We start from the raw sequence: 24,150 nt of genomic DNA, 5'->3' as shown, positions 1-24,150 counted from the left end.
CTCACAGAACCCTGACAGAAACAGGTAACACATCTGACTGTGCTTTGCAAACCACTAAGTAAATGGCTGTTGCTGTATGAACAGCACTGTGCTGCTCCAGCCTTTCAGGACAGGAAATTTGACTGTGGAGATGAGAGAGATCTGGGTCCCTTAGGTCAGGTACACCTTTGCTGGGAGAGCTGGTTCACTACACCATCACGGGCCAACCTAGAACTCTCTGGAGTCCACAGCTTTCTCCCAAATTATGTCTATAATGGTGGCCTCTAAACTTCCTGTTCCCCGGGGTGCAGCGTTCCTCCCTAAGGACAACCAGAGACAGCTGGTGATGGGAAAAGCCAGGTGTCTCTGGAGGTGGAGCTCCAATACCAGCTCTGTTTCTCACTAGCTGAGTGACCTTGGGGCAAGTCACGTGTTCTCTCCGAGCCTTAGTTAAGCTCTGCTCAGCGCTGTCGTAGGAAGTACATGGGACCTCACATCTGTCAGGCCGTTACGACTTCAACAAATGGTAGCTTCATTTCTGTCACCCTGGGTCCCCCAGATCCCCATCCATGAACGGGGCCAATGGCTGTCCCTTGACAAGAGCTGCCCAGACAGATGAAGGGAGATGGGGTTTGAAGCAAGCAAACAAGCACAAGATGAACCCATTGTGGTCTCCATGGGGCAAGACCAAGGTTTGTTTATTCCCCAGCAAAGGTTCAGTTCGTTGCGGTGTCTGGCACATTCAAGGGTGCCCTCAGAAAACATCTGTGGGAGCTGGAAAGAGATGGTTCGGCAGTTAAGAGCACATGCTGCTATTTCAGAGGACGCAAGTTTGATCCCCAGCAACCACATCAGGTGACTCACAAGAGCCTGTAACTCCACTCTGCACATATCTACACAAAGACACACACACACACACACACACACACACACACACACACACACACTTAAAAATAATAAGAATAAATATTAAAAAAAAAAGTTGGCCTAAATAAATGAAGTAAGTACTCTTAAAATGGTATGTACAGAGTTCTTTAACATCTCTAGGCCTTGTCCTCCTCATCTGTGAAATGGGCATATTCAGGCTTACCTGGGAGGGCAGCTATGGAAACTACTCCAAACACCTCCTGCCCTGGGCATGCCCTCTCCCTGGGCAGACACCACTTGAGGCAGCTGGGTAATTAAGAGCAATGTTTACTGAGCGATACAGGACTGAGTACTAGGAAGGGTTTACAAGGATGGAAATGCACCCCACCCGCCGGGCCACCCGCCCCCCCAACACCCAGAGCCTACAGTACTTAGGATTAGAATGGCTGTAACTGGTGGGTGGATGTCCGTAACAACAGATCATAGCATATGTGTACTGTGTCACATCAAGTGATTATAGAAATCCATATATATATTGCTTGTATAAAATCTTCTTTTTTTGTAAAAAATATTAAAAAAAAAAAAAAGTATAAAAAAAAACATGTGCAGTTGGAAGCCCCGCCAGGACAGCCAGTCTGTAAACATTCATCAATTGAGTGTGTGCTTTGGAAGGGCGCCCGCGCCTCAGTGCCACAGCAAACTCCAGCAGGGCCACCAGGCTGTGCCACCTGGGCAGGGCCACCACAGCCCACACGGTGCACCCCTTTCCATCGGTCTTGGGCAGGACTGGGGAAGATGGACTGGAGTCCACGCTGAGTTCCATCCTCGGCCACACTGTGTTTGTGACGCATGGCTTTTCTTGGCGGCTCGGTCGTCCCTGGGGTGGGAGTCTTGGCAGAGAGGCCAGAGGAGTGCCTGAGGAGGCTGCCTGGTTGGGCATCTCCCTGGCTGAGGTGGCCATCAAGCTGAGCCTTGGAGTGGGACAGCCCTTACCTGCGGGTCAACTTTGGTCTCAACGCTTGGTCCCTCTGGTTTCTTCAGTCCACTCTTGCTCTTGCGCGTCTGGGCTGAGTTTCAGAAAAGGGCCAGCTGGAGGCCAGTTACACTAAGCCTCATCGTAAGAGTTTGTCATGCGCCCGGGAGGGGGCCTCCATCACCTCGCTCCTCTTCTCCTTTTGCTCCGCCCCCCTCCCCTCTTCCTCTGACGCCTCCTCCAGGCCTGCAGTCACTTCTTGTCCAGCTGCTCCAGCAGCGGGTTGCCTTCGGACTCGGGCGTCCTGACGCTGTCTGTGCGCACGATGCAGGTGGGGCGGTGGCGGTTGAGCATCAGGATGAGCTGTTGCCGCTCCAGCTTCAGCTCCTCTATCTGGGTCTTCAGCTCTGCGTTCATGAGCTCCAGCCGCTCTGACTCCTGTGCGGACAGAGACACACTGTCAGCTGTCACTGCCAGCCTGCTCCTTAGAAGTAGCCAGGCACCAAAAAAAAGAAAGGAAGGAAGGAAGGAGAGAGAGAGAGAAAGAAAGGAAGGAGGGAGGGAGGGATGGGGGGAAGAAAGGAAGGAAGGAAAGAAAGAAAGAGAAAGAAAGAGAAAAAGAAAGAGAAAGAAAGAAAGAGCCACTCTGGCTACCACCTGTACTGCTGGCATGGTTTTTCTGCCTTCCAGGTCCCACTGAAGGCTGAGCATCTGGGGTGACTTTCTGCACGTCGTGCCCTGCCTGTCACACAGACATGACCTCTGCCCATCATTTGGATGGGTCCAAATGACACGTGGGGAACACCCCAATTCATATCCCTTCTCTCTCCCTTCCTTCTACCGACTCCAGCCTCGTGGCCTCCTTGCTGTTCACTAAGCAACCCACCCAAAGGCTCCCCTGCAACAAGATTTTGGAGCCAAAAAAAAGGAGGGGAGGCAGGCCAAGAATGGAGGCCAGGTGAATCTGGAGCAGGTCCATGAAGAGTAGTCCATGGTGGCCCACAGGACCAAGTGCTTTGCTACCAGCCAAATGTTTGATGGGATAGTCTTGACGCTGGGATTGACAAACCCAGCGAGGCCGTTCCTCCTAAGACGCGTGCCTCCTGGCCTTTAGCTTGCCATTACTTAGACCTTTCCTGGCTTCCCTCGGTATCCCCCATAATCTAGGAGTTTCGTCCACAGACAATCAACCAGCAACCTGCTGGACCCCAACTGACCTCAGAGGAGACTTCCTACACACTCCCAGCCCTTGAGGAGAGGAAGGGATGCTGAGGGTGTGATGGGACGTGGGGCTGTGTCTTCACAGTGGGGACAGGTGACAAGCATGGCTGATCAAGGCCTGGGGCTCACACAACAGGACCAAGGGACACAGCAATGAGTCTTCCTGCTTTTCAGCTACAGCCCGTACCCGAAAGCTCTCCTCGAGTGTGAACTGAGGCGCCTCGGGCCAGCGAGTGCTTCACTGGGCATGACCTTGTCCCCGGGTGTGGAGAAGTGTTTGGCTCTCACAGCTAAGTCAGTGTGACTGGCAGATGGAGTGTGGAGAATAAAGATGCTGTGACTGTGCCACACAAGGCAACCCTCACAAGGACCTTCCGGTCCAAAACGCCAATGGTGCAGATGCTGAGTGACCTGTGTTAGTCACAGAGGCTGTGTGACGGGTCCTTCTGCCCAGGGGGGGTGCAGTTGGAGCAGCCTCTCTCTGAGACTCTGGGGCCTTCCGTGGAGTCCCCACACCTCCTGTGAGGGGCCATCTTCCTCACACTGCCGGATTGTACCTTGTGCATATTTCTGAGGTGGCCACATGGGCTCCCAAAGAGCTCAGAATGGCCAAGGAAGGCAGGCTTTAGAACCAGACACCCAAAGCAACAGCTTCAAAACGTAGAAAAGAAATGCTAAGGGGAAACTACAGGGGGGAGGGGAAGGTTCTATGGTGGCTTTTAATGGGACAGGCTGAGACAAGACCGGAATGCTGGCCTGATCCACACTTCTCAGAAATCGGGGAGATGGCTAGTGTTTCCTCTCTCCTCCCCACCTCCCCCAGCCCGAGCTGCTAACACAATCTTCAGATTGTCCTCAGCCTTTGTATTGAGAAGCCTCGGGGCCATCTACCCACCTCTGAGGACGTGCCTCAGCCTGCCACAGCGATGAATACTTTGGGGAAGCCGGAGCCCTGTGAACTGCTTGCCCCTCCCATGGCTCCTGAGGAGGGTCCACTCAGCCCACAGCAAGGCCCCGCTAACCCAGCCGTTCTGAGTGCAGACCAGCAAGGAGGGCTAACAGCGTGGTGAGGGGCTGACCTCGGACGGACGGTAGGGCCCGGGAGGGAAGGAAGTCCGGGTAAGAGCCCTCAGTGAAGAGGAGAGGCAGGGCAAGTTGCCATGCGTGAAGAGATAAGCCGGGACCACTGCGCTCTGCTTTCTAGGACCAGCAGGATACAGAGTGGCGAGAGCTATACAAATACTGTAGGTTTAAGAATCGGCGTCTAGAGCGAGTTATCTTATCTGTCTAGAGGTGATGATCCCTGGGATTAGAAGAGTTCCCACGGGGAAAGCATTGTGCACACTGAAGGGCTAGGAGGCCTTAAGGGAGCCTTCCATTACCCTCTGAGCAGGAAGAGAGTAAGAAGTAGAAAGATGCTTCAAGCTTGACAACTCAGCGAGTCTTGAGGACCGCCTGGGTTTGAAAATGGAGGCGGCAGGGCAGAGGGGCAGCTGCATGGGCACCAGAATGGAACCCGAGAGGGGAGCTGGGCTGGGGGGTGCTACCTGGGGTCTGGAAGGAGTTTGGCCTCCGCTCCGGTGTGCTGCGCCTGAAGTTCAAGCTGGACATGGCGAGCTGAGCCGAGTGGCATTAGCTCGCAACTCGAGCCCTCAGAAGTTGGAGGCAGGAAGTCAGGGCTTTCAAGGCCAGCCTTGGCTACACAGTAAGCTTGAAGACAGCTTGGTGGGTATGAGGCTGTCTCCCACACCCAAAACAGGAATAAAAAAAAAAAAATGAAATAAAATAAAACCTAAGGGAAGAAAAAAAAAAAAAACAGCCTTCAACACCCCGCAGATCTTCCTCCTCCAAACCAGCGGTGGAGCGTCACCCCCCTCTGCAGACTTCTGTGTCACGGCCAGAGAGGGTTTGGGCAGCTTGGTCTCACTGCCACAGCATCCCTAACCCGTTCTTTTTCGCTTTTGTTTTTCGAGACAGGGTTTCTCGGGGTAACCCTGGCTGTCTTGGAACTCGCTCTGTAGACCAGGCTGGCCTCGAACTCACAGAGTTCCACCTGCCTCGGCCTTCTGAGTGCTGGGACTAAAGGCGTGCGCCACCATGTCCAGCCCGGACTTTATATTTTGAAACGCCCTAGGGGACATAGAACCGAGTTCCATCAACTTTTCCTAAGGGTTGGGAAGCAGTTTGTGTCTGGGCTAAGTGCTGGCTGGCTCCTAGCTATTGCTACTAGGAACAGCTTTCCCCATGTCTTGGAGTGCGGGCCATCTGAGTAGAGAGAGCTGGGCGGTGGAGGAGGCCTACCCACTCACCCCTCGGAAACCTGCCAAGAGGGGACCCTTCTCACCCTTCCAGGGCCAAAGCGACCACCAGGAGGAGAGCGCCTAGAGAGAGCACAGAGCATCTTGGGAATGTAAAATGGTCTCCTTGCCTCCAGGGCCCAGAGAATCTTGCAAAACGGCCCAGCAGGAGCCAGCGTCACAGCAGACAGACAGAGGCTTTGGGGGAGGCCCAAGATCTGTGGGGTGTGAACTGACCCTTCCAAAAGCGTGTGACCACCCAAATTCAGGCTGAACTAGAGAGGCGAACTCTCTGAGGGGCTGTCTCCCTTTGGGTTGCATGTGAGTGTCCAGAGGTCAGGGTGGGGTGAGGCTTAAGGTCCACAGGCAGAGCCAGCACAGTGGTCTTCTTTTCACATCCAGTCTGCTGCTTCCAAGGCTGCAGATGGGGGGAGGGGTGTCTAGGGAGGAGGGAACTGGGCTGGCGCCCACATGGTATTGCTTCCTAGACCCAAGGTCGCATAGTGTTCTCCATCTAGGCTGCCACATCTCTTGCTGGGACAACACAGTAGGACTTCAGCTGCCCCAACCCAGTGGACTGCCCCGCGGCCAGGGGACTCCTCCGACTGCCTGGCGCCTTTCTCCTCCTGAATCCTGTCACGGCTCCCCACGACCACAGACATTATTGTGGAACGGGGACACTCCATGAGTGGAAGAAGGTGTCTTAATAACTGGGCCAGGGCAAGAGGGATACACCGGTCTATTTCAGACCAGCCAGCATGTAGGATCCCTTTCCAAACGAGGCTCTGGGCCTGCCTGCCCCTCTGTTCTTCCATGTGGGCACCTAACCCCCCGCCACACTAATAATGTGCTTTTGCGTGCCCTGGACACATCCTTAAACAGCACCTCCTGCTTGCTTTTTTGGTATGTGCTGCTGCTGACGGTCCCCCTCACCCCACATTCCTCATCTTCGTACCTCCTTCCCGTTTTATCTCACAACTGGAACAGGTTCCTCCGTTCATCCTCAGGAGGGGCCCCCTGCAGCGCTGCTGTGTGCCCCCACAGCACTCTGGGCTCCTGAACCAACATTGCTCACCAGCTCCTGTTCCCCATGTGCCCCCTGCTGTCCACGGAGAACGGGGGTCCACTGACCCACAGTGCAGCGGGCCCCTGGTTATCACCTGCTAGACAGACAGATGGATGCGTCCCCGCCCTCCATCTGCTAGCCGTGTGGCCTTGGGCAGGCAACTTGATCTCTCCGAACTACGGACCAATTTCTAAACTGGGAATAAACTGACGTTACCTTATTGAGATGCTGTAACCACGTGAAATGCCCGGCACCCGGTAAGGGTTTGACAAGTTCACCTGGCACCAACTATCGAGGCACAGAGCAGGTGCTTTGCAAGTATTAGTAGAATGAGGAGTCTTTCATCTGGTACTGGCTCTCTAGTGTACTGGTGTGTCACTGAGAGCCTCTGGGGTGGGCGCATCTTGTCGGCTCACTGCTGACAAGCTCCAGGAAGCTGGAGTGGCATGGGCAGCTTCTCCTAAGAAGCCTGCCTGCACCTCCCGGCTCTGTCCATCAGGTACTCGGCGATGGACAGAAAACACGGAACACTCCCCTCAGCGTTAAGGCCTGTGTCTTAGAACCTGCTGAACAATCTCAAGCCTCATGTTGCATACCCTCACTTCAAGACCGCCCAGCAGTAGGAGATTCGGGCCTGTTGATAAGCACTGGCCTGCCCAGGGTGCCCACAGCTAGAGAGGTCTACACACGGCTCGCACTGCTCACACCTGTGACCCCAGAACAGCTCCCTGCTTCTGGCAGGAGTGAGAAGGACACCCAAGGAGGACCATGTCCACTCTTGCTCTGTCCCCCCTGACAGTGTGCCTAGTGCAGCACTGGACACTTTTCTGCACTGGTTGAATTAATCCGTGAGTTAATGAACGAACCAGCCAAGGAACTGGGAATCACGACGGCAATGGGGACATGAAGACCAGAGGCTTTGAGGCTCGTAGCAGGCCTGGACCTCAGTCCCACCCTTTGGTGGCCGAGAGACCTGGGCAGGTCGCCATCTGCACCGTGCCTTCCTCACCTGCAGAAAGCGAACCACGAAGCTCCCTATTTCCGTGGCTGCTCTGCCAACACAATGAGATCACACAGATCTGGCTCTGCAGATGTTCACGGCTACTGCTCATCACTGTGGTGTCTCATAGAACAACAATGCCTGCCGGTTACTGGTCAGTAAGACCAGTGCTGGGGTGGGACGCGGCTGACGACTAGGGGACAGACTATTCAGCTTTCCACTCACTTCTGTAGCTTGAGTTTTTCCGCCTTGCCCACAGTCAGGACAAATCTCTGTCTCCCACCAGTCCCACAGCCGCTCAGACCCAACCAAGTAAACACAGAGACTTATATTGCTTACAAACTGTATGGCCGTGGCAGGCTTCTTGTTAACTATTCTTATATCTTAAAGTAACGCATTTCTACAAATCTATACCTCTCCACGTGGCTGGTGGCTTATCGGCATCTTCACATGCTGCTGGTCATGGCGGCGGCTGCAGCCAGTCCTTCTGCCTTCCTGTTCCTTTTATTTCTCCTGTTAGTCCTGCCTATCCTTCCTGCCTAGCCACAGCCGATCAGGTTTTATTTATTAACCAATCAGAACAACTTGACATACAGACCATCCCCCAGCACAGCCAAGTGCAGACCATCTCAAACACCTGCACTCAGGCCCATGGTCCTAATCATCCTCTATACGGACCTGCTGGGTAACGCCACAAGGAACCCAAGAAGGGCTCCCACAGGACATACATTAACATCCCACAGCACACTTCCCTTCTGTGCCACCATTTTTTTTTTGAGACAAAGGCAGGGACCGAGAGGCAGGACCCAGGGGAAGAAAGAGCACGCACCCTGCTGGGCACATCACAAGTAAAAAGGCAGATGGTAGCAGGAGGTAAAGGGAAGCATACAGAGGCTGACTTCTATATACCAGTCCTCTGGTCCCTGGAGGCAGCAGCAGAGTTCAGAGGTCATCTTCAGTGGGGCTAAGCCCTAGCCAGTGGGGATGCAGGGTGGATGCAATTGCAATAAATGGAGTTTTTCCTGGTAGCCAGCCCAGGAGTTACATCCACTGCCCACAGACACGACATTGCCACTCAACATCCTACTTTGTTAACATGAGTCCTAGAATACTGTGGTAGCCACAAGGGGCCAAAATGGATAGTGCCAGGTCAATCGTACCCAGGATCTAAGCTCAGCAGAGAAAAACATGGATCCTTCTACCTTCTCTGGGTTGGCATGCCCCGATGATGTCCCCAGCTGCGGGGCACATCAGCCCCTGCAAAGGACAAGGTGCCTTCCCACCACAGCTGTCCCGCTCACCCTCTGCAGAAACTCCGTTCGCTCCTTCTTCTTGTTCCGGCATCTGGCGGCGGCGACTTTGTTCTTCTCTCTGCGCCTTTTCCTTCTCTCTTCTTCCTCGTCTAGCTGTGAGGGCACAGAGCCACGGATTAGACACCACGGGCGGCCCTGGGCACAGCTCCCCACCTGACACGCGGACAGAAGGGGGGACAGATCCCCCTTACGCACCCACATCTCAGCGAACACCTCCGGCTGCTGAGATGGATCGGTCTCCTGGTCATAGGAGGCTACTCCTCAGAGCAGGTGGCTATCCTGGGGAGGAGCCAGTGTCCGCTAAGGGCAGGGCTACCTGGCTCAGCCAGAGTTTCTGGGGCTGGGAGCCTGGCCAGTCCACTCATCAGAGGCAGGCTTCCCCACAAGGGAGTGGGTCAACCTGTTCTGCCTAGCTCAAGCCCTCTGGGTGTGATTTTTTTTTTTCCAGGCCAGCAGCTCCCAGGCACTTCCTTTAAAAACACCTTTGGCAGAGACCAGGTTCCCATTCTGCACCCACACCCCTCCCGGACTATCTTCACCCCACCTCTTCTGTTGGGATTTCAAACCCTCCCCTACCCATTCCTACCAATGTGGCTCCTTTTCTTGGTCCCCCAAACTTCTGGTCTATTTCCCCAGACCGTCACAATGACTCTGTCCCTTCACCTGGCTTCTCTTCCCCTTCCAGGACTCCCCCAAGACTCCAGCTGTGAGACAACTAGGAGGTGCCAGGACACATCGCAGAGTCCCCTGAGATCACAAGCTAGCCTGTCTCTCCTGAGGAATTCAGGCTGCATGAAGTAAGGCCCATAACCCAGGAGGGGCAAAAACTCACCACCTACTCACCCACCCTGCCGGGCAGTTGCTAGGGTTTCACTATCGATAATAACAGGAGTTGCCTCTTGCCTACTTGGGCAAATGCTTTCGACACAGACCCCTCTATCCTCAGAACAAGTACCAGCACTGGGAAGGTGTTGTTACCCCCCCATTTTTGCAGACCGTAAGTCTGAGGCTTAAGAGGTCACTTTATGCACGGCCATTCAACAAAGACATGGCAGAGCCAGATCTTGAACTCGGGTTTCATCAGTTTCAACCTTTCTGCTCTTAAAAACAAACAAACAAACAAACAAAAAAACCTGAGGCAGCGTCTCATGTAGCCAAGGCTGCTCCCCAGCTCACTATGCGGTCAAAGATGACCTTGAATTTATCATTGTCCTGTCTCCACTTCCTGGGTGCTAAGGTTGTAGCTGGAGGCTATCACAAATTTATTAGCTACCACCATTTACCGGCTACCGGGGACTGAACCTAGGGCCTGTGCATGCTAGGCAAACTCTCTGACACACGAGCCACATTCCTCCGGGGGTATTCTGTTGGGGTGGCTTGTGCTGTCCTTGTCAACCAGGGAGATCTGGAGGCCTCAGAGGGCCAGCTGGACTGAGGACAGCTCCAAGTCAGAGGCCACAAGCTGTGGTAAGCTCTGGGCTTGCCAACTCTGTCACTGCTTGAGTGGGATAAGGTTAGGCGGGGGTGACTCTGGCAGTCCACAGCCTGTGACCAGGTCTCCATCCAAAGGGACATCGGCCAGGAAAATAAGTATCCTCTCTCCATGCCCTTCTGACATAGTCAAGAGCACAGGGAGAGGACCCAGATCAGCACTCTGGCCCACGAAACAGATTCTGGCAGAGACGTCTACTTCCTCTTCCCATCCCCAGCTTAAGACTCCTCTTTAAGTCATACTGCACACACACACACACACCCTGCACCCCCAGGAGGCTGCTGGAGGGGTGCCTCATCAGTGCCACCACACCCGACACCTCCCAGGCCCCTGGCCTCCTTGGAAACGGAACCAGAAGTGACAGCTCCTCTGGCTGACCTGCATCTAGGATCCAGAAACCTGGCTGAAAGCGATTCCGCCCAACCTCAGCCTCACCCCGGAGCAGGCTGAGAGGTAACTGTGACATCAGGCAAAGGGAAGGAACTGGAGGAAGTGGCTAGCGGCGCAATCTCCCCTCTGCCAAGAGGCTTTGCCCACAAACTGCCATGGTGACGGGTGCAGCCTGCCCCTGCCGGGCTCCAGGGCCTCCAGCCTTTTTCCCTAAGCAGCCCGAGGAGACACAGTCCCTGTCCCCAGAACCTGGATCCCAACCCCTACCCCTGCACAAGGCCTAGATCCAGAGCTGGGAGCACTATATTCAGGGTCTGTGGCTGCAGGTTAAACAGGTCGCCTGGGTCAGCTTGACACCAGATCAGTGGACCGTGCCGTCCACCCTCTGAGCCCATCAAATCCTCAGGTCAATACTCTTTACTCTGGACACCACGCCCTCCTCCGTGCCAGTCAGGCTACCCATCCCAGCTAAGGGGACTTCCCTTTCCTACTTGGCAAACTCCTTCAAGAGTAAATGTCACCCTCTCTGGGAAGGCCCCTTGGTCGCCCCTGATAGAACTCCTGTGCTACTACAGAATTCTACCCCAACCCCGGTTAAAGTGGCCACCGCCCTCCCTGCTCTTCTGGAGGATGGGTACCTAAGCACAGCACTCAATCAAGGATAATGGGCTCAGCTGAATGAGCGGAATACCCGGCTGTAAAGTGAACAGTGCGGCTGGATGGATTCTAACTGTACAGACTTGGGTGGCTGAGCTGACGTCCATGTGACCTTTCACCCAGCACGCAGGAGGGAACCTGTTCCGCTGGGGTGCCTCTTGCCTGTCTGGAGGCGTTGGAAGTGTGGTACCTGTCTCCCCCAGAAGCACAGTGACTGGAAGCAGAATCTAGATTCGGGGTAGAGGGAGGGACAAATCTGTGCAAGTCCTACACAGTCCTGGCAGAAACTGGGGTGTGAATTCAAAGCTAGAGTCCCCCCATTCTGCAGCCCCCACTGCGTACACCCACCCCAGGCCATTCCTCCACCTATGCCCACCCTGAGCAACCTTTCCCACTAAATGACATCTCATGAAATTGAGATGTAGCCCAGGATGCCGCTTATCACCTCTTCCCGCATTAGAATGGGAACGCATTCCTCCGCCCCCTCCCCCACCGCAGCTTTGGAGATGCCTAAGGGAGATATGAATGACAAGGCCCTTCCAGAAACTGGCCAGGGGCTCACGGGGCCTCTGCCTTCTCCACCTCCATAGCCACTGGGCTCCTCGCACTAAATCAGTGCCTCAACTGTCTGTGGCCCTCACTAGACAGAGCCTACTCTCTCCCCGCCCCCCCCCAGCTTCCTCTGGCATCCCCCAGAAGGAAGCTGGACCTCCCTCTCCCTGATACCTCCTGAGGAGTTCTCCAAGGCATCTGACAGAATGTTCTCGCCACACACAGCGCAGCACCAGAACTCCCAATGGGGGGATGGCAGAGCTCTTTACAACGCAGCTGGAAGAACTGAGGTGTCTGAGGAGGAGGTAGCTTATGGCAGAAGGCATTTCGAGAAGGGTGTGACGATGGAGCTGGGGGCCGGGGAGCCCATCCTTCCCAGTCATCACCTTTCCCTCCATCTGTGTTCTCCCTAACTCCCAGAAGCCCCCAGGGCAAAGAAGTCTACAACGTCAGTGAGAAGTATTTCTGCACTGTACTGTGCATTGAAGGAAAAGACTCTTCAGGGACCCGAGACCTAAAAGGTCCCTCCTCACCTCATCCCATCTCTGCTCTCAGGTCCCTGCTGAGGGACAGGGAGGACCCTGAGGGACAAGGTGAGGATGGCTGATATGACCCGAGCTGTATTTGGATGTGAAGATTCTGAACGCTAAACACAAGAGATGTGCAGCGTCACCAACGTCCACCATTGCCGGAGGCGGAAAGGCCAGCCAGTTGAAGTATAAAGGAATAAAAAGAGATCTGAGGGAAACACTCAGCTGTGTGTGGGAGTCACAAGGACCGAGAGGAAGGTGTTGGCCGAGGTGGGTGAGCAAGATACCCCGGGGTCCCTGTAAGGACACGGTGGGCCCCAGGGAGGGAGTATACCCCTCAGTGTCACACCTAGGCCCTGAGAGACAGTCCCAGGCAGACACAGATACACACAGAATGAAGAGGCAAAGATGGATGAAGAGAGGTGGGGCATGTGGAGACACAGGCAGACAGACAATGGCAAGGAGAGGCACACAGACAGGGGGAAAAAAATCTTGGTCCTCTTGATTCCATCTAGTGGGGCCTGACTATGCAGCTTGTCTTTGGGGTTCACGATGGACCCACGAATGCTGAGACTATTTTTCCTTGGGCATGGAGTCAGTCTGAGGTTTCTACCACTTGCTACTGAGAGACACCTGGGGCATCAGGTTTCCCCCTCACGTAGTCAGGGGTGCCAGGTGAGACGGAAGGAGCAGAAGGTGGTCCCCAGTGATCTTAGGAAGAACTACCCAGCAATCCTGTCTCTAGACTCAGCCACAGGAGGGTGGCAGAGCGCGGGTACAGAGGGCCCTCAGATGAGCAGCTACAGAAGGCAAGCCAACGGGGCCAGCCTTGGGGCCAGCCTTGGGAAGACTAACTTCTAAAGCTCTCTCTCCCTCCCTACGACTGCTATTCTGCTATATGGACATGGTATGAAGCTGACTGGCTCCAAACACCTTACGGTTTTACGCACGGATTAGTGCCTCTCTCAACCCTCATCGGAGAGGCTTCCGTGTGTGGTGGTCAATGGTCGACAGAGAGAATGAGAGCGCGTGGAGCTCTGGGTCCTAAATGGGCGTCTACCTCACCCACCCACCCACCCCACTCCCCACCCCCGATGCTCAGGGTCATTGCAGAAGAGAGAATGGGATGTGTAAGTGCCGGGGGCGGTGGAGGACCACAGCGTTTGCAGCACACATCTGGGCAGCTGTGCACATGAACCCGGGACAGTCGTGGCAGCGCTCGAAAACCCTCGGCGAGCTCAAGACAGACAGGAGGACCCCAGCACGGAGAGGGGAAGCGGACGTGAAGTTCCACCCCAGCCCTTGAGAAGCCACCCTTACTTCAGGAGATAGCCTCATGGCCCCTACCCGTTCCGGCGGCCCTCAGTTCACTCCGCAGGTGAACAATAAACACACAGAGCTGGGAGGAAATCGACGTGGGGAGATGGGAAAGGAATTGAGTGGAGGGAATGAGGGTTAGCTTGATCAAAACACACATGTATGAAATACTACTACCCCCCAAAAAATATTTTAAAATACACTAAAAATTAGGATATATATATATATATATATATATATATATATATATATATATATTCCCTCTTTCCCTGCTGGTGCCTCCCATTGGCCAAGCTCAAACCAAGAGATGCTGGGTAACGGTACTTGCTACGATAGGTCACAAGAGGCCCACAGCAGGCAAGACCTGCGTGGATCTGCTGGATGAGTGAAAATATCTCGTAAAGCCCACATGCAATAGCAGCCCCGGTCCCAGTTATCAAGAAGGGCACAGTGACAAAGACTGGGGTCACAGTTGGCTCTTTCTGGGCAATTGCCATCAGGCATTTGGGGACTGGGGTAAGGGTGGGGGCTCCAGCACCCCGAGACTCCGAGGGAAGGTCTATGGACAGTTGTCTGCCTATCAGCTTCCTTCCTGAACCTCACCCCAGACCTTCAGGAATGGGACTTGTCTGTAATCCGATTCCCAGGGGACTCGCATGCACAGGAGTTTGCTCGGGGGGGGGGGGGGGGGGGGGGGGGGGGGGGGGGGGGGGGGGGGCGCACAGGAAGTGCTCTTTTCGTAAATACCACCCTCTACCTGACAGTTCAGCCAGAAACAAGCCGGAAATCACCTTAGTCCTGTCCCTCCCTCACAACAGCCCATTTAACAGCCTGCGAGGGTCCCGCTGGCAAAGCGCCATCAGATGGTATGACCAGCATCAATCCAGCCTCCCCGGGTCAGACTCTCACTGCTGAGCCCCACGCGGCAATGGCTCCCCGGGGGGGGGGGGGGGGGCTCTCCTGGCTAAAATGTCAGTCATCTTCTCTGCTTGCCACCCTCCACAGCCTTCATCACTCAGGGCACAAACCCTCGTCTGTCAGTGGGAGAAGACCCTGACTGCTTCTTCTACCGCCTGGCTTTTGTCTACCCTCAACTCCAGCCACAGGGCCTTCCTGTCATCCTCGGAACGCCGCGTTCTTCCCCATCCCTGGGCTCTCCCCATGCTGTCCCCTCTGCTGAGACTTCTTGTTCCAGATTTCACTGCCACCTCAATGGGAAGGTGCCTTGCTTTTTATCCACCCCACCCCCAGCCCCCCGCCCCTGTCTATTCTTTCCAGGGGCTTTTCATGAACTGTCTTTACCTTTTCCATGTAGACATGTGCCTGCTGCTGCTCAGGTTCCCCTGAGGTTATTAACCTTATAGTTAGCCTAGCTACGTAAGTATCTACGCCTGTCTCTACCGCCATCACCCAGCCACTAGAGCCGAGCACGGACGGAAGGAAAGGGCCTTCAATGGGTATTTATGAACTGAATCAAGAATATTTACTTTTCCATCCGGCTAGACATCTAACACAGCTCTCTCTCTCTCTTAGCTCCCTTACCCGCTCCCTGCCGCCGTTACAGATAAGGCTGTTGTTATGACTGGTGACAACTCAGGGTTCTAATCCAGGTCTTTTGGCCCCCGGGGTTCAAGCACTCCTGCCTTTTTGAAAAGTCACATGGTCTACATGTATTCCACATGCATATTACACCCCCACTGCCACCACCCCCCCAGCCTTTTCATCCATGCACTCATGAAGGGAACACATATCCACACCAGACCTTCTAGTTCACATAGCAATGTTCATTTTAAAACAATATTGACCGCACAACGGACAGGAACAAGCGGTGTCTACAGAGCGAATGGAGGGCCCTCGCCTGTTCTCTGCAGCTTAGTCTTCCTCGTGGCTCAGGTTCCTCGGGACACACTTCGCCTCGGTGGCTAGAGGAGCTCACACGAGACTGCTGTTTGACATCTGACATTTCAAAAGCAGTTTCAAAATTATGTCTTTTGAAGGCTGGAGATATGACCCAGTGTCTGCTGTGTGGAAGGTCCTGGGTTCCATCGTCAGCCCTGCATACACTGGGTGTGGTGGCTGGCGCACACCTGGGAAGTGGAGGCAGGAAGACCAGAAGTTCGAAGTCAGCATTGGCTACGTTATCTAGGTCAAGGCCAGCTTGGGCTACACAAACCTCTGTCTCAGAGAGAAAAAAAGGTTTCTTTTGCCAGACCACCAAGACAGAACAAGAAAGAAAAAAAGACACATTTAACCCAAGGTATAGGAAATACAGAAATCCTCTCTCATGAGGTCACAAGGACAAAGCAATAAAGGGACACAGAGCAGGCAGGTGGGTAGACAGTGAAAACAGAAACAAACAGTATTGTTAGAATGGGACATCTGAAGGGCCCCGAACCGAAGCATGCGCACAGAGAGCCAGGCTTGGGCGTGTGGGCGATGGCATAAACTGTACCATTCTTTACAAGTTCCTAAGACGCTCTCTTAGTAAGACTGTGGGCTCTTCTGTGAGTCTCCATCCCTCAATGCACATGGATGGAGTGGATCCTGAAGGACACAGCCCCAGCCCAGGGCCTGGAGCCCAGGCATCGCTCTGCAAATGTCCCTCTCTGTATGCAGCAAAGCAACTAATACTCCCAGTTGCCTGGAGGCACAGTCAGCCTCCCTCCTTGGCATGGAGAGAAGAGAGAGATGGAAAGGGTGGAACAGCCTGGCAGCATCCAAACGCAGCAGCACAGGGCTCGAAGCCACTAGCCAGGCCCACAAGAGCCCCCGCCAATACGAAGAAGCCACATTTCAACACCGGGGACCCATGAGCACCCTGGGAAGTAAACACCCAAATACCAAACATACCAGACATTCCCCCACATAAACAGGCTGCACCGGGCTGGGGGTTCCCCTGCCCCCCCCCCCATCAACAAAGTAGGACAGTTCAGAGGTGAATTCTTGGCCAAGCCAGGCCAGCTGGGCTGGGCCCACGGCCTCTCCTGCAGGGATGAGGAAACCCCAATGTCTCCCTGCAGCCTTCGCAGGCCACGCCTCTGGCCCTCAAAGGCACTTCCAAGGGCTGAGCCGCTCAAAACCGGTTGCCCTTGGCCTCTCCTCTTCCTTAGCCAAGACTTCTGATGCAAGTGACCAGGGGCTGAAGATCCGCTCCTCCTGGGCAGGGCTTTATAAGCAAATTCGCACAAATGGCCAGGGCGGCAAACCCAAGCCACCTTCGAGAGCTAGGTCAGTTAATGGTTAATAAAGGAGGAGGGCTGGGGAGGGCTGTGTCTGCAGAGGGGACACCCAGGTTCACACCAGCAAAGCAGTCTCAATACTGCCCAGTCTTCCAAGTTTTCAGGACTGGCCGAAAATACAGATTTTTAAAAGTAAGACCTCTCAATTCTCAACGTTGTCAACTAATTCCACTTTGAAGCGAACGCCGCTTGAGCCTAAATAACAAACAGACAAACAAAAAAACCCACATTTGAGGTTTGCACGGCCTCCTGGCTCGCATCTGACTCCGGTGGAGTCTGCCGCCTAAGTCTGGGTCTCATCATCACCACCAGCGTCCTATACTGAGACCTTGAGCCACTTCAGCTTACCTCCCGGGACCATCTAAACACTTGAACAATACAACAGTTCCAATTTCTCTCTGACCTTCCGGCCCCTCTGCAAGGAAAGCTGAGGGGTCTGGTTTTCTTGGTTTACCAGTGAACAAACTGTAGTTTGGAAAGGCAAAGGTCAGCCTGTAGCTCCACGGGCAGGGAAACAGCGGGATTCTGGGATGGCAGGCAGCCTCCTGCATGGCTGACTGGACCAGCCCCTCCTCTCCCCTGGCTCTAGCATCTGACTTCCCCGGGTTCATCCATCCTGTCCTCATGGCAGGAACGGAGCGAGCGTGAGGTACGGGATGAACAATATGACATTCCCCAGATCCCTTTTAAGAAGTCTCTGTCTTCACAGACTAAATGGCCAACCCCAGGACCCATCCCCTGGGAAACGGAGGCTGGCTCCAGGTTGACACTTGGGGGCAGAGACCGGGTCCCCAGAGGACAAGTTCAACGGATGAAGGGTTCACAACGCAGTTCCATTCACTGGGCGGACGCTTCCGTCTAGCCATGTCCGCATCAAAAGCGTCCCGTAGCTAGGATACCACAACATGGTTCCATTTACGGGGCGGACACTTCCGTCCAGCCACTTCCGCATCAAAAGCATCCCGTAGCCAGGATACCGGTGGGCCCGGATGTCTCCACCCAGCAAGTTCCGGGCCAAGGGGTCTCGCGTGATCAGAGTCCCGTGACGTTGCCTGGTGATGCAAGCGCGCGGCACCACCATGTGCCCTACGTACACACGTAGAGTAGTGACGTGACCTGGCCACGTACCCAGCCGGTTTTAAAAGTCCGGCGCCATATTCCCCACTCCCCTTCTCCACGCACGTGTCTCTCCCACAGGCCTGCGCACTTTCTATCCTTTGTTTCTAATAAACTCTATAAGCGGATTCTGTCGTGTTTCGTGACGTTCCTTGCAGGGTAAGAACACAACGCAGCCAGAAAACTAACAACGGACACTTGGGTTCATCCTCTTGGGCCACTAGACTGTGTCGTCTGTGTTCCTGAATTCTCTCCACCTTGGTCCAAGCCACTTTACCACCCGACTGTCCTCCGACCCTGTCACTTCACATGGGAGCCAATTCTTGGCCTTTCCATGCCACGCTCTAGCCTACCCTTGGCTTCCCACCTTGTCATTTTCTCCGCACCACCCGCGGGTCCCAGTCATCCACTCCTCCCGTACACCACTACTAACCAAATCTTTATTTCCACACCCAGACATCCAACGGATGTCTGGACACTCACTGTAATGTGCGTCAGCCCCCAAAGATCATACTGCCTTCAGGTCCCTTCATCTCTGTTCCCCAGAGCTACACGCTCTGGCCTACCCTCCCCTGTCTTCCTCATTATCTCCAGTTTTGATCTTACCAGACACCCCATTCCATGTCCTACACCAGGAGTGTCCAATCCTCTGCAGCTGTAACATGGCATTGTCTTCTACATATGTGTTGAGCGGCATTCATAGCTAACCTGAGATGCACGTGGCCCATGCAACTGAGGTTGGACGTGCCCGCCCTGCATGGCTTTCAGATTGGAGATCTGACATCTCCACCGCCGTTTTCCTGAGCCCAAGTCACAGCTGGGACACTGTGACAGCCTCCTGGGAGGATTCCTGGTCCTGCAGTGAGCACCCTTCACCATCCCCCCAGCCACTGAATCCTTCAGAAATGCAAACATAACCAGTGGCGGCCCTTTGATGGTGGTAGTGGCTTTCCTTGCCCCAAATGCCAAGCTGCTGACTCTATCACACCAGGTTCCTGTGACCTGGCCACACCTGCCTGTGGTCTCACCGGCTGCCCATACCAACTCTACCACTCTGTGCTCCTGAAGCACCTGGTGTCTATCTGCCTCAGGCTTCCCTGGCCTGCATACCTCTGCACCACTGTGCACCTAAGAGCTCACTCACTTTTCAGGCCTCCTGTATACTTAGTGGGAATATCACCTCCAACAGGAAGTCCTCCTTGACTGGAAGCCTTCAAGCTGAGAACCATCCCTCTGCTCTGAGCTCCTACTCAACTCCGAGTTTATCCTTGCCCCCACCTCACTGTTTTCTCCCTCTACTGTCGTCTCCATCATACTGGGAGTTCCGTGAAAACAAAGCCTGTGTCTTGTTGGCTTTTTTGTGTACCCAGTAGATGGCTAAACATTTGCTAAGAGGAAAGAACATTCCATCTAGACAAGAACCTGGGACTTTTCTTTTTCGCTTTACGGTGCTGGGGACCAGCCCTACAGCTCCAGTACGAGAACCCAAGATTTCTGATCCCAGTCCCGTGCTTTGCCACTGCACTCTGATGCCTGCAGGGCCAGCATGTAACCATGACAACCGCAAGTACCAGGCCCTGCTCCCTGGAGGCCGCTTGGTAAATCCCGGGAGAAGGCTCCGTGGGAGGAGCACTGAGAGAGGTACCAGAGCCCTGCTGCAGGGATTCCTCAGCTCCTAGGCTCAGCAGGTGGAGGAGGAGAGCTCCAGCACCTGCAGGCTGCAGTGGACAGGAAATGGGGCTGGAAACTAAACCCAGCCGGAGGTTCCAGAACAGACAAGACCCTACGATTCTATATCCCTGTGCATCAGTGAGGCCAAGAGCTCGCAGAGGGGAGTGGGCATGCCCAGGTCCCCGGGCCAGATCCTGGCAGCCCAGGCCGAAGGCCACTGTCTTCCGGGAAGAGGCACGGATACCATTTTTTTTTTTTTTTTTACAAACTGATAGTCCTTTGGGAATTGTCACACCAGCGCGGCAGACTCGCTCGTTAAACCAACTTCTGTCTCCCCACCGCCCCTCACCAAGAAGTGATGCGTGTGTCTGACTTTGGCCTTCCACCCACCTAGTCCACAGGAGGAAAAAAAAATCTTCTGGGTCAAGAGAACCTATAAAACAAAAGGCTGCTGCTAGGCGTGGGCTGATTTACAGCACACATAGGGAAGGGCCATTTTCGCAAAAAGCCACGCAGAACAGCCTGTTTCCAAGGCTAAGAAAAGACAGCATTGTGTTTGGAACAAAGCCTCCAAGACCAGGCTGAGCGGGGCAACACCCATTGGCTGACAGCCCCGCTGGAGAAAGAGCAGACAGTGCGCTACCACGACGGAGAATGGAGGAGATGCAGGCAGGGATCAGGTCGACGACACTGGCCAGGAGAGCCGCCAGTGAGGAGAGAGCCGTTGGCAGAGTGATGACCTTTGTTGAAATGTGTCTATTTCAGACTTGGTCCACACGTAACAGTTTAGTGGGGTCGGTTTCCCACCGCCAGGCCATCAATCTTTTTCTTGTCCAGTTGACAATTACTTCAAAAGACAAGAAAGGACTCCCAATATCCCCCAAAAGGCAGGCATGAAGCAGAAAACAAACGGCAGGGGGAAACCCATTGTCTCCCCAAAAAGTTAATAACGCAGTTGAAAACTGGTTTTTTTTTTTTTTTTTTTTTTTTTTTTTTTTTTTGGTGTGTGCCCATGCATAGGCCAGAGGCTGATACATTGGGTGTCTTCCTCAATAGCTTGTCACCTTATTTTATTTTATTTTTGAGACAGAGCCTCTCACCAAACTTGAAGCTTGCCGATTTACCAGACTGGCTGACCACTGAGGTGGTCTGGTCTCTATTTCCTCAGCAGTGGGGTCACAGACCTGTGCCACCACATCTGGCTTTTCCATCGGTGCCGGGGATTGAACTCAGGTCCTCACTCTTATGCAGCAAGCACTTTATTGACTGAACTACCTCCCCAGTTAATGGACGTGTGCGGTGTGAAATGCCTGGGAGACATTGGTCCACAAACGAGAGACATGCTGTTGCACATAGACTCTACCAACAAGGAGAGGCTCGGCCGCTGCACAGAATATTTATGAACAGGGATGCTCTGAAAGCCCCAGTTGGCCAGGGCTGCCCTTTTCAAGTGCCAACCCATTAAAGCCTTTGGAAGTCATTCGTCTTTCATTGTGAAGGTGAAAAACAAGGTCCTGAGCTTAATTATTCTCCACCAAGGCAGCTCCGTTTCATCTGTATGCAGGCCATGCGGCCAAACCACAGATTTCAGCCAATTTCTCTCGGGCGCAAGAAATAGATAACTGACAAATCACTCAGCAGAACGGCCACCTCTCCATCGAGGGAACTGAATGCCGGCTAATAAAAATCCTGCACTTGTGACAAGGTCAAATAAGATCACAGCCGGGGAGGCCCGGCCTGGAGGATGGAAGGAGGATTTTTACCAGGCAGATGAAAGTTCAGATGGGTGAGGAAAAGCTTGGCCATGCTAAGGCAGATGAAGTACGGTAGACAGCTGTCCCTGGTCAGAGGGATGGAGTGACTCCCTACCTAGTCCTTGAAGCCAGAACAATTAAGGCAGCCACAGCAAACGCAGGCTCCGGGGACATGGGAACAGTTTATCTGATTGTCCTGCCCATAACAACAGAGGAACCAGCTTAATGCACTGGGTAAAGTCCCCCAGGGCATGGACACCGCTGATGTCGGGCCAGGGATCTCAGGACATGGAAATAAGGGGTTTGGATGCTGACTGAGACCAAGCTCTGGTTGAGCAGATCCAGGTTTCACACGCTTTAATAAATACCCAGGGGCAGGCAGATCCACGCAAGAAGCGGGAGTTAAGATTGAAGAAAAATGTGGTTTTAGATCCTTGTCAGTCAGTCTCAAGACAGGAGCTTGCCAGGCAGGCCTGGAAGGCCCAGTCACCTCACAGCTCACAGCATCCAAATTCCCAGAGGGCTTTATGGACAAAGGAGTCCTGGATCCTACCCTCCACAGAATCAGCTTGGACAAAACCCAGTGTGGCGCTTATAGCATACTCCTGGCTGCCAGCATCATCAGCCTTTGGGCCCCACAGTGAAAACCATCAGTATGAACCCATACATTGCAGGCTAGCTTTAGCAACCAAAGTCTTCTGTCCATTTGATACCATGAAAGTTAAACCTAGAAAATGGCAGCATTCATTCAAAGGCCTATAGCTGTATCAACACTGAACAGTCATGCAATGACCAGCATGCTTCGGTTGGTGCAAAATTTAAACTCAGAATTAGCAGGGACAGTTGCAAGGCTCGCAGAGACCCGGCATCCAAATTTACTTACAATAGTAGGTCAGGCTAGATAGCTAAGTAGAGGAACAGACAGAAGATGATGCCTTGGCTGCTCATCAGTTAAACTCAAGTCGCAGGGAAGCCCCTATTCTGAAATCTATGCAAAACAGATCCTCTTGGCACCCGGAGCCATTAGATTAGGTAACTAAGATCTGTCTGGGCACATCTTATACCAAAAGACAGCTTTCTTTCAAATAGAAGAAAGGCATGTTTACAAGTGAGGCCTGGCTGGTGGCTTGGTCTTGCTGAGTCTTCATTCTCTGGGAGCTAATCCCCCACCACCACCACCACCTCACATGGAGGCTGGAGCGGATGAGAGCTGACATCTGCAGAAGCAGCTTGCTGACCATCAAGGGCGGTATTCAGGCAAGCCTCCTGCCCTAAACACAGCCGCGGTACTCCTTAGAAGACCCTGGCTGCTTTCTACTGAGCTGAGGGTTTCAACCGATAGACCTATGTTATTGCTGCTGCCTGCCAGTCACATGCAGATGGAATGAATCAGAACTGGGGATCCAGATGGGTAAGCAGAGTTAGTGGTCACTTCGGTATACCCTGTTTCCTAGAGTTCTGCACAAAATCCTGTCCATGCTGTCTGCTCCCAGATGGCCACTAGCAACAGAAAGGAAGTTGCTGTGGGGTGTCTTTCTGTATGCTGTGAATAGATGCTGTTTCCATTGGTTAGAAAATAAAGCTGTTTTGGCCCATGGCAAGAAAGCTTACAGCCAGGTGGGAAGTCCAAGTGGAGGGACAGAGAGAAGGGCAGAGTCTGGAGAGACGCCGGCTGCCGCCCAAGGAGCAGCAAGATGCCAGCAGACTGGTAATGGCATGGTAAGGTGGCAACTTATAGATGAATAGAAATGGGTTAAGTTATAAGAAGCATGCCATAGGTCATACAACTGGTAATTAATATAAGCCTCTGAATGATTATAAGTGGCTGTGGGACCTCGGGGCTGGGCAGGACCGGAGAAAATTACAGGAAGTGGAGAAAGCTGACCCTCACCAGCTCTGAGATTTTGTTCAGCTGTTGGCACCAAAGGGGGATTTATTTGATTGTCTTCTAGATTTATTTATTCTACATGTATGTGTATGAATGTTGTGCCTGCATGCTGTGTGTGTGCCTGCTGGAGCGCCTGGAACTGGGACTATGGATGGCCATGAGCCACCATGTGGATGCTGGGAATCAAACTTTGGGTCCCTGTAAAGCAGCAGGTGCTCTTAACCACTTAGCTCTCCCCAGCACCAAGGAGGGATTGGATAGCATAGACGCAAATTCTGGAGCACTGCTGCATGCTGGGAGAACTGTTATATTGAACCTCTTCAGACCCCTGTCAGGCAGATAGCATGCTCTCCAACTCGTAAGTATTACTGAGATAAAATTCACATACACAGCTCACCCACTGAACTATGTGTATTGAGTCAGGGAACCACAACCACTTTTAAAACAGTTTATACTCCCTCTCCACAACGCCTAGCCCTAGCCCTAGCCCTGCCATAGTCTCTGTTCTTTCAGTTTCCCTAAGACAACCAGGGACACTGTTCTATGTCTTCTTGCCTATTCTGAGCATCTCCCGTATATGGAGTTATGGAATACCTGATCCTGAGTGACTGGCTACTGCTTCTCCTCAGGACGCTGATTTCAGTGTAACGTGTATCAGTACTTCACCCTTTGCATGGTCAAATCACATCCAGCTGTACAGTTTCGCCATGGCTTGCTGAAGTGTGTGCGTGTGTGTGAAGAGGCACACATGGATGTCAGCTGTCTTCTCGGCTGCTCTCCCCATTTTCACTGAGGCGGAGTCTCTCACTGAACCCACTGCTCACCAGT

General features: G+C 53.5%; 1 protein-coding gene across 2 annotated transcripts in view; it reads right to left on the bottom strand.

Annotated features, from left to right (window-relative positions):
• Positions 1-640: 640 nt before the first annotated feature.
• The window catches only part of Jdp2 (Jun dimerization protein 2), a 43,516-nt gene continuing 20,006 nt past the window's right edge, over positions 641-24,150 (bottom strand). The window contains exons 3-4 of one of the 2 annotated variants that reach the window (XM_028876473.2): positions 8,705-8,809; positions 641-2,257 (exon numbers count right to left, since the gene is read on the bottom strand). In XM_028876473.2, the coding sequence (XP_028732306.1) occupies positions 2,072-2,257; positions 8,705-8,809 (291 nt within the window). In that variant the 3' untranslated portion in view covers positions 641-2,071. The remainder of the gene's footprint in view (positions 2,258-8,704; positions 8,810-24,150) is intronic. The other variant, XM_037210721.1, reaches the window with a different exon arrangement.

This window comes from Peromyscus leucopus, chromosome 14 (genome assembly GCF_004664715.2).
Source record: "Peromyscus leucopus breed LL Stock chromosome 14, UCI_PerLeu_2.1, whole genome shotgun sequence".
Classification (NCBI taxonomy): Eukaryota; Metazoa; Chordata; class Mammalia; order Rodentia; family Cricetidae; genus Peromyscus; species Peromyscus leucopus.
This window is presented reverse-complemented; position numbering and strand designations above follow the sequence as displayed.